This window comes from Puma concolor, unplaced genomic scaffold, assembly GCF_028749965.1.
Source record: "Puma concolor isolate L17-30 unplaced genomic scaffold, mPumCon1.1.hap2 unalloc_scaffold_96, whole genome shotgun sequence".
NCBI lineage: Eukaryota > Metazoa > Chordata > Mammalia > Carnivora > Felidae > Puma > Puma concolor.
Window position 1 is genome coordinate 24,725 of NW_028240309.1, and position 17,527 is coordinate 42,251.

Consider the following 17,527-nt stretch of genomic DNA (forward strand, 5'->3'; position numbering starts at 1 on the left):
AGGAAGGAGACAAATGTGAATTGTGAGGTGATAGAAGTTCACTGGTGAGGGCTCCTCTCTCCAAGGAGGTGAGGGAGACGATCGGGAAGTGTTCAGACTCGGTCCAGCGGCCACAGGTCAGCCCCCAGGAAATGATACTCCAGGAAACATCTTTTGTTCTCTTAGACAACAGACAAAACCAGTGGGAACACTGGGTCCTTGGAGCTACTGCACACAGGCCTGGACGGAGCTCTGTAGCTGTGCCCCAGCCAGGGCCCCCGGTCACCAAGCGGAGTGTGGGGGGAGCACCCCACTGTTCCCCCTCCCCCTTCCTACCACCTACCTTCCTACCTTCTGCTCATTCAAGCCCCCACATCTGGCCAGTTCCCTGCCGCTCTAACGGTGGAGGAAACCGCCACAGACCACGGGTCAAAGCCATGGCAGCACCTGCCACGAGGGGCCCGAGACAGAGGAATGCCACTTTCACTGGGTGAAGTCTTAGAATCCAGACTGTCCTCTGGAGTGCAACTGAGAAATCCGTTCACAGCCCCCCGGAGTCCACAAATAGAAGTCCCCTTAGCTCCCCCACTCCCGGCCCCTTTCCTTCCTGGCACTTGTCACCAGTGTAATTATGATGTGGGTAATGACTTGCCTGATCCAGTGTCTGTCCCCAAGGAGCAGGGCCCTTGTCCGTCCTGTTCCATCACCGTACCAAGTATGGTGCTTGGCCCAGAGCAGGGCCTCTGTGGTGAATGAATTTAAAATAATGGTTTTTGTTTCTTTTTTAAAGAAAGACTGAATGGCTCTCATGGTTATACGACTTGACAGTCAGAACCCTCTACTCACCCCCCCACCCCCACCCCACGCCACCAAAGTGTCAAATAAATGGCAGTGACTAAGTGACAGAAGCACAGGAAAATGAGACTCACAGGGGTGACACGCGGGGTGGAGCCGGGGGTCCACCAGGTGGGCTGCACGGGAGTGCCCAGCGACTATCTACTTAGGGGAGGGATGAGTGGGTCCTGTGGGCTCTCAGCCACCTGAGTCCCCTGAGGCCTGCGGGGAGGCGGAGCCCGCCCTGGTCAGACCCACCAGCCCAGCCCATGCACTTGGCGGCCTACTTCTCAGCGTAAACTCCCAAGCTGGCATCTCGAGAGTCTCTGAGAGTTCGAGAGCCGTTAATTACGCCTGCACTCACCCAGGTACGGTGTGCAGAGCTGACCTTACAGAAGGGAACAGACATGCTCTTCCGTATCACGGAGCCGATATTCGAGTCCAGAGGCAGGAAATCAAGTGAAGCAGGCAAATGGGAAAGGGAGTCACTGGGGACGGTGCTTTTGGGACAGGGTGCTGGGGGAAGGCGGAGACAAGGGTGAGGAAAAGGGGCGAGCTGGGAAAGGGTCCGGGCAGATGGAATGGCAAATGGAAACGCCTGGGGCTGAAAGGAGCCTGCGGTGGCAGAAGCTGCCGGAGGCCAGAGGAGCAACGCCCGGTGAGCCGAGGAGCTTGGGTGACAAGTTAAGCTGCCCTGTCCCATCAGCTCTGGGACCCTGGCAAGACAGGATGTCGGAGCTGAGACACAACACGAGTCAGGTCTTGGACGGGAGTGAACTCAGCTTGGTCAACGCCACTCTGTGGCATCCTACTAGGGCGCGCAGCCCCAGACCCTAGGGGTAGCCCCCTGCTTCCAGCTCAAGCCAGGGGCTGTGGAGTCGTTCTTCTTTACCCTTCAGGGTGTTGACAGTTGTCGGCTCAAAACCTTCAGAGTCCTCTGACATTCTGGGCCCTGAAGACTCTTCAGGATAGTAAAAAATGGAGACTGTGACCTCACTTATACAGCTACATGGCTTATACAGTCACATTCAGTCAGTGGTGCTAGTCGGTCCGATATCTGTATGGACAAAACGTGACTTTTGACTCTTACCTCACACCATACACAAAACTCAGTCCCAAGTGGATCATAAATCTAATTGCAAAAGGTAAAACAACAAAGCTTCTAGATGAAAATACAGGGGTCTTCACAGCTTTGGGTAGAGATCTTAAAACTAGACACAAAATACGTAAACCACAAACAGAGAGGCCAATAAATTGAAGAGCATTAAAACCAAGAATTTCTGCTCCACGAAAAATACCATTAAGAGATTTAAAACACAAGCCATAGGGGCACCTGGGTGGCTCAATCAGTTAAGCATCCAACTCTTGATTTCGGCTCAGGTCATGATCTCACAGTTTGTGAGTTCAAGCCCCAAGTCAGGCTTTGCACTGACAGTGTGGAGACTGCTTGGGATTCTCTCTCTTTCCCTCTCTTTTTCTTTTGTTTTTTAATGTTTATTTATTTTTGAGAGAGAGACAGAGACAGAGTGCAAGTGGGCAAGGGGCAGAGAGAGAGAGATGGAGACACAGAATCCAAAGCAGGCTCCAGGCTCCAAGCTGTCAGCACAGAGCCCGGCGCACGGCTTGAACTTGTGAACCGCGAGATCATGACCTGAGCTTACCCGACTGAGCCACCCAGGCATTCCTCTCTCCCTCTTTTTCTGCACGCGCATGAGCGTACACACTCTCTCTCAAAATAAATAAATAAACGTTAAAAAAACAGGCAAGCCATAGACTTGAAGAAACGTTTGCTATATGTATATGCGACATATTTTTTTCTCTAATAAAAGACATATCCATAATATGTAAAGAGCCTCTACCAATGAATCAGGAAATACACACAACTCAATTTAAGAATGAAGCAATGACTTAGAGACTTCCAACAGCCAATAAGCCAACGAAAAGGTATCAAGATCGTTAGTCATCAGGGAAATGCAAATTAAAACCACAGTGAGGTCCCACTGCACACCTATTAGAGTGGCCGAAATGAAAAAGACTGATGACCCACTGGCTAGGATAAAGAGCAATGAAAATGCTCACATATTGCCAATGTGAGTACAAGTCAATGCAAGCACTGTTAGAAAACTGCTTGGCAGTATGCACTAAAGGTAAACATATGCCTTCCCAATGACTGGGCGATTCCGCTCCTAGATATATACCCCCAGAAAAGAGTGCAGAGGGGTTCACAGAAATACAAATGTAAGAACGTTCACATCAGCTTTCATCATAATAGCCCAAACCTGGAAACAACCCAAATGTCTGTTAGCAGGAGAATGGATAGATGCACTGTGATATACTCTTACAATGGAATGCTACAGAACAATGGAAAAGAACAAACTATAGCCTCATGCTATATGCACAGGTGAACCACACAGACATAATGCTCAGTGAAAGAAGCAAAAGAGTATGCATTGTACAGTTCCTTCCATACGAATGAAGTCGAACAATAGGAGAAATTAATCTACGGTGCTAGAAGTCAGAATAGAGGCTTCCTTTAGAGGGGAACAATGGGACAAGGCATGAGAGAGCCTTCTGGTGGGCTGGAAGTGTTCTATGTTTCCATCTGGAGGGTGGCCATAGAGGGTACATCGTATATAAGTACTCACTGAGATGTGTACTAAAGATCACTTTACAGCATTCCTCGAAAACGTTCTAAAGGGGGAAATAATAGTCTTTTTTTCTGGTAAATTTTTAAAAATCTTTATTTTTGAGAGAGAGAGAGAGAGCGCGCGCAGGGGAGGGGCAGACAGAAAGGGAGACACAAGAATCGGAAGCAGGCTCCAGGCTCTGAGCCGTCAGCACAGAGCCCGACGCGGGGCTCGAACTCACGAACCACAGATCACGACCTGAGCTGAAGTCGGACGCTTAACCGACTGAGCCACCCAGGCGCCCGGAAATAATAGTCTTTTGAACAAATGGTGCTGGTACCACTGTACATCAATATGCAAAAGAATCGAGCTGGGCCTCGTCCTTATACCATATACAAAAGTCAACTCAAAATGGATCATAGATCTCAATGTAAGAGCTAAAACTATAAAATTTTTAGAAGAACGCATCAATCTTTGTGACCTTGGGCTAGGAAACGGGTATACACGGGACACCAAAAGCACAAATGGCGAAAGAAAAAAATAGGTAGACTGGACTCTATCAACATTGAAAACGTTTATGCTGTAAATGTTACCACCAAGAAAGTGAAACGACAACTCACAGGATGGGAGGAAACAGTTGCTAATTATGTATTTAATAAGGGTATACAACCCAGAATATATAAAGAACTATTATAATTCAATAATAAAAAGACAAATAATCCCATTTTAAAATGGGCCAAGGGGTACCTGGGTAGCTCAGTGGGTTCAGCATCTGACTCTTGGTTTTGGCTCAGGTTGTGACCTCACGTTTCGTGAGTTCAAGCCCTGCATCGGGCTCTGTGCTAGCGGCAAGGAGCCTGCTTGGGACTCTCTCTCCTTCTCTCTCTGCCCCTCCCCTACTCATGCCCGCACTCCCACAAAATAAATAAGTGAAAAATAAACAAAATAAAATAAAAATGGGCCAAGGTTCTGAATAGACATTCCTCCAACGTAGATCTACAAATGGCCAAAAGTCACACAAACAAGATGATGCTTGACATCATTAGTCATTAAAGAAACGCAAATCAAAACCGTAAGTAGATACTGCTCCTGCCGCCTGCTAGCTATAATGACAATTTTTAAAAAGACAGTAAGAACTGTTGGTGAGGATGGAATACATTGCTGGTGGGAATATAAAATGGGGCCGCTGCTTAGGAAAACAGTTTGGTAGTTCCTCAGAAGGTTAAATATAGAGTTACCATGTGACCCAGAGATTTTGCTGCTGGGTATACATCCAAGACAATCAAAAATATACCCACACAAAAACTTGTACATGAATGTTCATGGCTGTGTTATTTATATTAGCCAAAAAAATGGGGGGAAAAAAACAAAAGTCTATCCACTGATGAAGGACAAAATAAAATGTGACGGGTTCATACAAAGGAATCTACAATGAATTATTACTCCCTGAAGCACAGATCAGGCTCCAACAACGATGAATCCTGAAAACAGTATGTTAATTGGAAGAAGCCAGTCACCAAAGGCTGCATATTACAGGATTCCATTTCTGTGAAATGTCCAGAATAGCAAATCTATAGACAAAGGAAATAAGTAGTTGCCAGGGGATGAGGGGAGTGAGGCGGGAGGAGGAGGATGGGACGTCACTGCTAATGGTAAGGGATTTCTTTTCTTTTCTTTCTAAATGTTTTTGTTTATTTTTTGAGAGAGAGATAGAGACAGAGCATCAGCAGGGGAGGAGCAGAGAGAGAGGGAGTCTGAAGCATGCTCCAGGCTCTGAGCTGTCAGCACAGAGCCCGACATGGGGCTCGAACTTGTGAACCACAGATCATGACCTGAGCTGAAGTCAGACCCTCAAACGACTGAGCCACCCAGGCATCCCAAGGGATTTCTTTTATGGGGGATGAAAATATTTTCAAATTCGATTGTAGTGATGGCTGCACAACCTTGTGAATATACGAAAAAAAATGGAATTATACACTTTAATTAGGTGAATTGTATGGTATATGAGTTATATCTCAATAAAGCTATTTAAAAGTGTGTGTGTGTGTGTGTGTGTGCGCGCGCGCGCGCGCGCGAGCGCGTGTCCTAATCTATTTCACGGCCTTGGCCCCATCCTGAGTTACAGGATCTGGAAGCTACCGGATGAGAGATATGCACGGATGGAGCTGAAAAAGCAAGACTATATCCTAACGTGACCCCAGACAGCAGCTGGGATAAACCGGGGGTTCTGTATGTCCGCGTGCACACGTGCATACAACTTCCTACCCTGGCTATTCATCCTCAAGGACAAATGTGAAATGGCAAAGAGCTCAGGTCCACAGCTTTGACACCGCTTCACTGGGCCGATGGTTCTCAAGCCTCTGACCCATGGCTCTGTGCAGGAGATTCCCAGGGCTGGCTTCCCTCGGGGTTATCAACAAAGGAGACCGGCCCATTCTAGAGCTGCACTGCCCAACAGAAATAGAATTCCAGCCACATGTATCATTTTAAATGTTCTACTAGCCACGTTTTTAAAATGTAAAAAGAAACACGTGTAAGTAACTTTTATATTTAACCCAACATCAAACATATTTTCATTGTAACACATAATCGATAAATGATTGAGTATTTCACCTTCTTTTTTTTTCAGACGAAGCCTTCAAGATCCAGTGTTTATTTCACATAGCTTATCTCAGTTTGGACTAACCACATTTTACACGCTCATTCAACAGCCACGTGTGGCTAGTGGTTACCATAGGGGATGGTGCAGTTCTAACCTGGCTCATATTGCAAGATGAGTATTCTCAAAGTCTGGTATTTTAGCAAATCTGAATTTAATAATAACAAGAGCTGAGGAGGAAACCAAGGCTCAGTGAGGCAAAGGGCCTTGCCCGAGGCCTTGAGCTGATAAGTGGCAGTGGTTATGCGCAGGGTCTATGATCAGATGAGAATTATCTTCTCTACGGGGTCAATGTGAGAGGACAAGAGAGACCCATGGGAAGGGACTGGCACCGTGCCTGGCTCACGTCCGCCGTGACAGATATGAGGGGCTAATGGAGACAAGGCAGAGACCACTCGGGGTGGCTAGCTGGGGAGACCCTGCACCAGCTCTGAGACATTTCCCCAAGACCTCTCCCCGAAAAGCTTGTATCACTCACCGGGCTGGTGGGTGAGGACACCCCAAGGCTCCGTGCAGCTCCGTCATCCTCCACAGACTTCTGCTGGCCGCTCCCCGGGCTGACTGCTCTGGCCGCCGCCTCTCCCACGGGACTGGAAGGCCTCTGGTCTAAAATGCTCACCGAGGGGACAGCTTTGGCAGTGCCCAACTGCAGCAAGCCCAGGGTGCCAGGTGCCTGGGGAGGCGGCTCCTGCTTGCGGTCCCCATCTTGAGTCCCAGAGGATGCTTGGGGCGGGAGGGGCTCTGCGGGCACATCAAAAGGGATGCTGGCCTCCAGGCCGGGGAGGGGGAGTGAGGCCCGCCCCGTGGGAATCTCCATTTCTCCACTCAGTCCGCTCAGTCCATTGGTTGGCACAGAGTTTACCTGGGCTTTGCTGAATTCCGACAATACCCTGGAAGTTTTTAAACAGAGAAACCTGTGTGACAAGCTGTCAGCTAGAATGCCCAAGGCTATTGGGACGGCGGTAAGAAGGCAGAACTGCTGTCTGGGGATTTCAAAAACAAAACATCCTCGTCATCCACCCACCGTGCTCCTCTGCTTACACACAAGCCTTCCTCTGACACGCCTCACAAAGTTTCTCCCCAGCTGGGACTGAGGTAGAGTGGGCGGCCAAGGGAACTGCGGGGCCCGGGATCTCCGGTGCAAGCGCTGGTCCACCAGAGCTGGGCCGTATGTGGGGTCCCAGATGCCTCCTGTTCCCAGGACCTGCTGCCGGAGATCAGTGTACACGGGGTGCAGGAGTGTGCACGCAAGTATACATGGGGTGTGCACCTGCTCACTCTTCCAATGGTACTGCCTCTTCCTGCCCTTCAGTGGTGCTTCAGGGACTACAGGGAGCCAGTGTTACTGTCTTTACATACACACACACACACACGCACGCACATGGAAACTACTCTGGGCCTTCTAAAATGTGCACTGGCTAGTGGCTGCTCCCCTTCTCCTGAGGCTTCTGAGAATCCACATTCTGTTTCTGAACTAGAACTATTTGCTGTCTCCTCCTTTGTTTATGAACCAATAGAGTATGTCACGGGCGAATACAGATTCCTACAACAACAAAGCTACCCGGGGCCCAAGAGATTGCCCATATCTGCCCTAATGGTTTACACTGGGTCAGAAGACGTGCCAAACTCCCCTTAATGTGGGCTCATTTCCATAAGGATTTTAGAACTCAAGTTTCTACCTTAATGTCTTCTGGCTGAGCTGTGTGCTCTTATCTACATCATAACCCCAAACAACATTTCAAGACATGCTAGTCAAACATTGGTGAACAACCCATACATTTATGGGCAACTGATCTGCAGCCCAAGACATTTCAGTGGGGAAAGAATAGTCTTTTCAACAAATGGTGCTGGGATAAGCGAACAGTCCCATGCAAAAGAAGAAAGTTGGACCCCTACCTCATACCATATAAAAAATGAACTCAAAATGGATCAAAGACCTAAAAGTAAGAGCTAAAACTATAAAACTCTTAGAAGGAAACAGGTATAAATCTTTGGATCAGGCAATGGTTTCTTATATGACAGCCAACAAATAAGTAAACAATAAAAAATAGGTACGCTGGACTTTATCAACACTAAAAGCTTTTGGGCTTCAAAAGGATACTATCAAGAAAGTAAAAAGATAACCCATAGAACAGGAAAAAAATCTGCATATCTTATATCCAAGGATTATCACATATCTGATAAGGGTCTAGTATCCAGAATATAGAGAGCTCTTACAATTCAATAATATTAGAACAAATAATCTGACTGAAAAATGGGCAAAGGTTTACAGAGACACTTCTCTAAAGGTATACAAATGGAAAGTACATGAAAAGATGCTCGATATCATTAGACGGGAGTGAAATACAAATCAAAACCGTAATAAGATACTACTTTATGCCTACCAAGATGCCTATAATAAAAAAGAGAGAGGGGCACCTGGGTGGTTCAATCAGTTAAGCATCCGACTTCGGCTCAGGTCATGATCTCACGGTTCGTGGGTTCGAGCCCTGTGTCGGGCTCTGTGCCGACAGCTTGGAGCCTGGAGACTGCTTCAGATTCTGTGTCTCCCTCTCTTTCTGCCTCTCCCCAACTCATGCTCTGTCTCTCTCTCTCTCTGTCTCTCTCTAAAATAAGAAACATTAAAAATTTTTTAAAAATTAAAAAGACAGAGAATAACAAGTGTTGGCAAAGGTGTAGAGAAAATGGAACTCCTACACGCTGCTGGCGGAAATGTGAAGTGGTGCAGCCTCTGTGGAGAACAGTTTGGTAGTTCCTTAAAAGTTAAACATAGAGTTACCATATGAGTCAGCAATTCAACTCATGGGTATATACCCAAGAGAATGAAAAGACAATGTCTGCACAAAAACCTGTACACGAGTGTTCACAGCAATATTATTCACAGTAGCCAAAAAGTAGGAATAGAACAAATGTCCACTAACTGAAAAGATAAAACAAATTGTGGTGTATTCACACAATGGAATATGATTCAGCCATGACCCATGCTACAACACGGATGAACCTTGAAAACCTACTAAGTGAAGGAAGGAGGTCACAAAAAGCCACATAGTGTATGATTCCATTGGTATTAAATGTCCAGAATATGGGGCGCCTGGGTGGCGCAGTCGGTTAAGCGTCCGACTTCAGCCAGGTCACGATCTCGCGGTCCGGGAGTTCGAGCCCCGCGTCAGGCTCTGGGCTGATGGCTCAGAGCCTGGAGCCTGTTTCCGATTCTGTGTCTCCCTCTGTCTCTGCCCCTCCCCCGTTCATGCTCTGTCTCTCTCTGTCCCAAAAATAAATAAAGGTTGAAAAAAAAATTAAAAAAAAAAAATAAATGTCCAGAATAGGTAAATCCATAGCTAGTGGGTAAGGGGTTTCCTTAAAGGGTGATGTTGGTTGGCTTTGGTTGGCACACTGCTGTGGCCCCACAATAGGTTCCTAAAGTTCACGGACTTCATTCCTTTACCCGTAAAACCGGCACGGTAACAGCACCCACCTATGACTGTGTTCAAGGCTGAATGAGATCATATAGGTAAAATGCTTATAGAGTGTCTGGCACAAAGTAAGTACTCAATAAACATTAACCTCAATTTGTCATTGGTTGTTCTTATCGCCACTGGCAAGACTGCTTAGCCTCTACACACATGGCTATAAAAATGTAAGGAAAGAGAATTACGGAAATATTCACCAGCATTACCGAAATGGTTATCAATTATAAATGACCCCTCGTCTGTAGGACACATTTTAATGATGGAGTGGACTGGGTGTGGGAATAAAGAAACACCACCCGACAGCAAGAAGCTTGTGTGATAAATTAGAGTTTCCACCAAATCAACACCGCGGTCAGGATGAAATCAAGTTCACAGGAGTCTCACCAGGATCAGAGCTGGTCGGCAGGACCCAGAGAGAATAAGAGACATGCACATCAAGTGGGAAAAAGTGCTAGAGATGAGGTTTTGAAGGAAAAGTGAAAGAAAGAGAATTTTCAAAACTTTTGAAGAAAATGCAACATAGGGCTGAAACGCTCCAGTCCTTCCACTTCTGTCCAGCTCAGGGCAGCGTTTTTCAAAAACTGCCTGTTGAAAAATTCTAGAAGTTTGTGCTTTCATTTAGAAGACAGTCTGGAAACATATACGTATTATACACATACGTATATTGCGCGTACACAGAGGCGTAGGTGTGGAATAAAAGCATGGGCTGGAGAATCGGCATGACCACCCCATAAAGTGCCCCCGCCAAGCGATTCTGAGCCTGCGCTTTTCCTGAGCGCGTGGACTAGCGCGTTGGGGTCCACGGCACCACCTGGCGGTCAGGGGTGCTCATGAAAGTACAGGAGGGGGCCGCATGTGCGAAGAATCATTTCCCCCAAGAGAAGGCCTCATGATAACGACCTCTGACAAATATCACCAAGCACAGATCTGCAGCCGTGTATACACAGACAAGTAGCGCGAGAACTGACATCACGGGGACCCCCAGTAGTAAAATGATGATGACACCGCCTATGGAGCACTCACCCTGTGATTGGCACTGCTCTAAGCGCTTTGCATACCTTAACTCACTTCCTAGCATTCTTATCCCCGTCTTGCAGATGAGGACATCAAGGTCAGAAAGGTTGAGTATCTTGCCCGGGGTCGCAAAGCTGGTTAATGGAAGACTCCAGCAGTCTGGCTCCTGAGTCCACACTCCTAACCACCGGCCCCTAGCTGTGCTTCTCAGCGATCACTGTAATTCAGACCCAACCAACACAAAAGAAGCTATTCAGGCCATCAATCCTCTATTCACAAAGCAAACTGCAGTTTGGTTTCCAGAAAACATTAAGTTAATACATTTCCTTGGAATGTTACATCTTTTGTACTTTATGTTTAACTTGTAGATGATTTTAAAAAACTTTTTTTAACATTTATTTTGATAGAACGCCTGTTCTCTCTCTCTCTCAAAATAAATCAACTTTAAAAAATCCACGTAAACAAATATTTAAGTAATATGACAAAAATAAGCGAACTCTTAACTGCTGATGTGACTCTTCACCCTCAGACACACCCTCTAAGAGCTGGTGTGTGTGGACGTGCGAAGATAACTTCAAGCCCAGCACTCAGAGTGACGGTGCTGGATGTGTGTTTGTGCACCTGTGTGCTCTGTGTTTGCTGGTTCCGCACGCCACTGCCCCGCGCTGGTCTGTACATCCTGACCCTCTTCCCTTGACTTCTCCCACAATGCCCAGGATGACGCTTCCCACACAGGGTGGACGGTCACTGATTCAACGGCCTTAAGCTGGAATTTTCCAATCACAAGACTCACGAAAGATAAAAGCAGGGCACATGACAGACAGAGGGCCGGCGGGCTGGCCTGTGGGAGGAGGAGACACAAGGAAGGGTTCAGACAGGTGAGTGAACTTAAGTCACGCCATGGGCCCAGCCGATAGAGCGGGGATTGCTCCCTTCCAGGATGTTCTACCTAAATTCTTGTTTGATGTTTGAAAGTTCTAGCTAATGTGCTCTGTTGCTCAGAAGCTGCTTCAGCCGTAATTCGCCCCCAGGCATCTGATCTGATTCTCAGCCAGAGAATCCCTATGAGGGAGCCTCCACTTTACAGATGAAGAAACAACCTCACAGAGCCAACGCTTGGCCTGCCGTTACTGGACTTGTGACTGGTAGAACAGGGCTTGAGGCCGGATCCTGCTACAAGCCAGTCCGTACCGGCACCCAATCTGGTGTTCTTCCCACAGCAGCTGGGAAACCTGTAAAGACTTGAATGAACCAAGAAGGTAGGGGCACACAGGAGTAGAAAAGAAGATCCTAGACACTGGCTGAGGGAACATGGGTCTGGCTGAAGGAAGCGCTTAATAAAAGTTTACCATTTTCGGGGCGCCTGGGTGGCTCAGTCAGTTAAGCGTCCGACTCTTGATTTTGGCTCGGGTCATGATCTCACAGTTCCTGGGATCAAGCTCTGCATCACGCTCTGCACTGACAGCAAGGGGCCTGCTTGGGATTCTCTCTCTCCCCCTCTCTCTCCCTGCCCTTCCCCAACTCATGCTCGCTTGCTCTCTCTCTCTCTCTCTCTCTCTCTCAAAACAAATAAATAAACTTGAAAAAAAAGTTTATCATGTTCTACCTATTAGATGAGCAAATATCCAAAAGTTTGATAATACCTTCTGCCTACAAGGCCGAGAGGGCACAGGTACATTCCTGACAGAGTGTAAACAGGCGGTTATCTATGAAAATTGTAGATTCATTTATCCTTTGCCTCAGCAATTCTGTTTCTGGGACTTTACTGAACAGAGATAGTTGCATAGAATTAGAATATCACATACACACGGTTATTTATAGAAAGAGTGAACTCCAGTGTCCAGTAAATACAGGGCTGGTCAAATAAACTAAGGTACATTCATACAATGGAAACACATGCCACGGGGAAAAAAAAAAAAAAACTGAAGAAACTGATATGAAGCTCCAAAACAAAAATTCTGATCTCTTCTGAGACAAGGTATCAAACAGTATATTTATAATAGCTTTGTGGGGATGAGGCAGAGATAAGAAATATAAAAGACATTTAAAAAGTCTATCTATTCATATCTGTTAGGTGCATTTAGAAACATCAGAAAAAGACATGTAAAGGGGGTGCCTGGGTGGCTCGGTCAGTTAAATGTCTGACTTCAGCCTAGCTCATGATCTCACAGTTTGTGAGTTCGAGCCCCACGTTGGGCTCTCTGCTGTCAGCACAGAATCTGCTTCAGATCCTCCGTCCCCCTTTCTCACTGCCCCTCCCCTGCTCATTCTCTCAAAAATAAATAAACTTTAAAAAAAAGAAAAAGAAAGATGTAAGGAATTAATAATTATGGTTACAAAGGTGGAAAAGACGTTTCACTGTAGGTAGACTTTTTTTTCTTACCATAAAAATAAATCTATTAAAAAACGAATGTTTCAAAAGGGCCTGAACGAAGAAGGCTCTGCTGTGGTGAGCATGGTTAACATAGAGAGATGGTGACTCACTACGTTGTACACCTGAGACTAATATAACACCGTGCGTCAACAATACTCAAATAGAAAAAAGTTCTTTTAAAGAGATAGCTCTCTCCAAGGTCCCTTCTCTAGTCAAGTTCATTGCTCCCTGTGCTCTTCCTCCACTCACTTGCTTGGCCCCTTTTGTGCACCACCTCCTCCAGGCCTCATTCAGGGTCTGTGTCCTTCAGAGGCCTTCTGGGAGGTCGCAGCGGAGCACCCTGACGCGCTGGGCTTCACTGCGTCTTTTGGAAGTCGTACATCTAACTCCGAACCGTTAGTTTCCGCCCTAGAGGCAATAATATTTTACACGAAGCCTCAGACAAATTAGGTAACTTGTCGAAGATCAGCCAGGGGCAGAGCCGGAGCCTGATTCAGCTCTGAGCCCTCCCTGAATCCATTCTCCTCGCTGCCCCATGTTGCCTCCAGTTATAAGTCCCGGCAACTCCAGTCCCTGAGGAAGAGCCACGGTCCTCTTTTCCTTTATGCCCTTAGAGAGCTCAATGCTCAGTGACAGGCAATCACATGCCATAGGAAGGGAGAGAAAGAGGAAGAGGAGAAGGAAGGAAGGCAGGGGGAGGAGAAGGAGTGGGGGGAGGACACTCACTCTTGCAGAGACGGGTCTGAGTCATCGGCATTTGCTGTCCCCAGATCGGAGTCGTAGGACATGGGCTCCTCGGAACGATCTGGACTCTTGGAGCCATTCACTTGGAGTGGGCAGCTATCAGAGTTTAGGCTGCAAGACAGCTGGGATGAACTGGCGGTGTCCAGGCTGAGGGAGGAGGCCGTGAGCTTCCGGTTCCGTCGGATCTTATGGCCTGAGTGCTGGACTTCGATGTCCTCCGAGCCTGAGGAATGGGAAATTGAATCCAGAGACTCTTTCCGCTGTAGTTGTGTCCCAGAGGTGGTGAGGGGGTCGAGCTCAGAGAGCGGGCAAAGCCCAGAGAGAGCCAGTGGGGTAAGCATCCACTCGTTTAAGATGACAGACTTGTAGGAGAGCTCGAAGGATAAGGACGTCAGTCCCTGCAGGAAGCTGAGGAGGAACTGGCCCTCCTCGGCGTCTCGAAGCAGGGCTGCGGGCTGATAGTACTCGCACAGGCGGGCGGGCTCCTGGAGGAGCAGCTTCAGGTAGCACTCCATCAGGCCGTCATTGAGGGCCAGCCTCAGCCAGGCCCGGCAGCGGCCCACGTCCGTGCTGACAAAGATCAGGTGCTCCAATTCCGAGACGATGTGTCTGCGGGTGGAGAGGACAGGCTTGTTTCAAGAAATGATTTCAGATCACGGAGGATTGTTTTATCCACTGGTGAGCAGGAGCCAGTAATAATGACTGCAAGTATATACAGGCTTGGGAAAAAATCTCAGATAGCAGTGTTCTACAGGGAATTGAGAAATATTTAGCTACAACTCCCCACTTTTTCGAGGTTACTGTCATGCAGGATAATTGCCATTTTTGTTACAACTCCCCAGGCGCCCTTGACATCACCTGCTCATCCGGCATACATCTGATGAGCCCCTAAGTGCCAGGTCTTTGGAGCCGTGAAGATACAGGATACAGACATGGTCCTGCCCTCAGTCCAGGTTACTACCTTTCAAGGGCACACGGAGGTGAACCCTGTTGTCAGTAGAGCTGGGGTGGGGGGAAGGCAATCACTTCCAGGTTGCAGTAAGAACAATGCCTTAGGCAAGGCATTGAGGGATTAGGCATAGGGATTACGGATAGGCAAGGCATTGAGCTGGGCCTTGAGGGATTTCAAGCAGCAAAGATGGAAGGGGAACCTTAGGCACCAAGGACTGACAGCAAAAAGGCACCAAGGGTAGGGAAGCAGCAGCTGTGTAACAGGAGTGGTGAGCACTCCCGTTACAGCACGGGGAGGAGGAGGAGCGGCTGATTGCGTTGCAAAGTCAGGTGATGCAGGGTCTCGAGCATCCAACCGGTGAGGCAAAGTGGGGCAAGGGTCCCCACACCTGGCTCTGCGTCAGAATCACCTGGGAACCTGGTCAGGATACAGATTCTGGGGCCCCAACGAAGTGAATGGGACTCCAGGCTAGCACTGGGGAGCCTGAGAGTTTTTACACCGGAAATGACTCGACCGCAGTCACGCAGACTTCTGGGTGGGCTGCTCGGGATAAGATCAGGTACCAAACTCAGTTCCCGAACCCTTGGTCTGATGTAAATGCCCTTCCTCTGACCATCACAGTGCCCTGAGCACGTCTCGCCCATAGGCGTGCGTGCTCCACAGGGCTCAGGGAATGAGCTCGGGTTAGCTTAAGCTCAATAAATGCGGACCAGCTGCCTGACCTAAGGACAGACAGAATGAGATAAGGGGGACAATTAGAAAGCCACTGCCACCTGGGAGTGAGGTAAGACCCTGAGATAGGGCGGTGGCAGTCAGCAGGAAAAGGAAGATACAGACCGACAAGGCACCTTCAGGCTGAAGGTGGCATTTAATAGCCCTTAGAGGCAACGTGCCAGCAGCTGCTTGCTCCAAAGCCCAGGCAGTTAGGGCCAGGGCCGCAGAGGCAAACGTCCCAGGGTGGATATTCAGATGATCTGGATTCCACTGCTTTAAAAAATGCCACAGCCTCTTAGGATATAATACTTAGCATAGAGATGTTCAAACATTCCAAGGCAGGGTCAGCAAACCTCTTCTGTCAAGGGCCACTTAGTAAAGATTTTAGGCTTTGCAGGCCACACATTCTCTGTTCCAACTACCTAACTTTGCCACGGTGTGGCAAAAAAGCGGCTCCTGCTAAAGGCGACCAGCCAGGGGCCTGAGCAGCCCCAGGCCATTGCCTGTGCGCTGAGGGGCTCTTGAGGCTTGGTCTAACAATAACCCCTATCTCACCCATCTCCATTCTAGAACACAGAGCGTCTCTGCTGCCTTCCCATAGAGCTGTAGAGGGAGAGCCCAGGGTCACCCACACTGAAGCTCCTCCCCAAAGCAAAGCCTCCCCTGCTGATCTCACTTGTGGGTGACAGCTTTCAGGAGGGGCCAGAAGACAGGCTGAGGCAGAGGCTTCTGGTGGGCGCTCTTCTTCCTTTTCCCTCCGGCCTTGGCTCGGATGTGCTTGGCATGCAGTCCGTGGATAAATACAGCCTCCAGGGCACTGCACATGGTGCTGGCATCTCCGTCTTCGCTAGTGACCACTGTGTCCGAGGACACGTACTGCTTCTGCAACGCCTTCACAGATCCCACTAGCTTCTTCTTGATGACCTAGTCAGTGTCAGACATAACACAGGCCTTTAGAAGATCCTGCGGTGACCCCTGGAAGGGAAGTGCTTATCACCAAATACACGCACACCCACACACGCCTCACGTCTACCTGTGGGTGTGTATACAGCAAAACTAGCACAAGCTAATCATAGAAAACAAAGATGGGTGCCTGGGTGGCTCAGTCGGTTGAGCGTCCGACTTCGGCTCAGGTCCTGATCTCACGGTTCATGGGTTCGAGCCCCACGTCGGGCTCTGTGCTGCCAGCTCAGAGCCTGGAGCCTGCTTTGGATTCTGTGTCTCCCTCTCTCTCTGCCCCTCCCCCACTTGCACACGCACACACGCGCTCTCTCTCTTTCTCTCAAAAATAGATAAACGTTGGAAAAAAATTTTTAAAAAAGAAAGAAAGAAAACAGAGACAAAGCATAGAGGAGAAAAGGAAAATTACGTACTTATACCCCCCAGAGATAGTTATTTTTTTGCAAAGATAGTTGTATGTTTTTCTTTTGTTTTGCTTTTTAAACCGAACTTCAGTGATTTGATAGCCATAGAAATCTTGTGTTTAAATACCGGCTCCATCATAGTTACAGGTGTGGGAGCCTGGGTGATCCATCTAGGGCAGGGGTGAAGCTTTCCACCTTGTTTAGGGGTCTACGATTCCATGAAGAGGCTACAAGTGCCACTTTAGAACCATAAAAACACCAAGAAAACAGGAGCATGGTCCACATTACGAAAGATCCTAGGGGCACCTGGGTGGCTCAGTCAGTTAAGCATCTGACTCTTGATTTCAGCTCAGGTCGTGATCTCACGGTTTCTGAGTTTGAGCTCCGTATCTGGCTCTGTGCTGACAGTGTGGAGCCTGCTTGAGATTCTCTCTCTCTCTCTCTCTCTCTCTCTCTCTCTCTCTCTCTCTCTCTCCCCCCCTCTCTGCCCCTCCTCTGCCCCTCCTCTGCTCATGCTCACTCTCCCTTTCAAAATAAATAAAATAAACGTTATTTATTTAAAAATATCTTTTTAATGTTTATTTTTGAGAGAGAGAGACAGAGAGAGAGACAGACAAAGTATGAGGGGGGGAGGGGCAGAGAGAGAGGAAGACACAGAATCCGAAGCAGGCTCCAGGCTCTGAGCTGTCAGCACAGAGCCTGATGCAGGGCTCGAACCCACGAGCCGTGAGATCATGACCTGAGCCGAAACAGGACGCTTAACTGACTGAGCCACCCAGGCGCCCCTAAAATAAAT

At 48.1% G+C, this 17,527-nt stretch overlaps 1 protein-coding gene across 10 annotated transcripts in view; it reads right to left on the bottom strand.

The window, feature by feature from the left end:
- The window catches only part of LOC147570808 (pleckstrin homology domain-containing family M member 1-like), a 29,517-nt gene that overhangs the window by 4,048 nt on the left and 7,942 nt on the right, over window positions 1-17,527 (bottom strand). For 9 of the 10 annotated variants that reach the window (XM_086696771.1, XM_086696769.1, XM_086696770.1 and 6 more), the window contains 3 exons: window positions 16,044-16,291; window positions 13,684-14,310; window positions 6,578-6,989 (listed from right to left, as the gene is read on the bottom strand). In XM_086696771.1, the coding sequence (XP_086552897.1) occupies window positions 6,578-6,989; window positions 13,684-14,310; window positions 16,044-16,291 (1,287 nt within the window). Of the gene's footprint in view, window position 1; window positions 723-6,577; window positions 6,990-13,683; window positions 14,311-16,043; window positions 16,292-17,527 lie in introns of those variants that run through there. The other variant, XM_086696776.1, reaches the window with a different exon arrangement.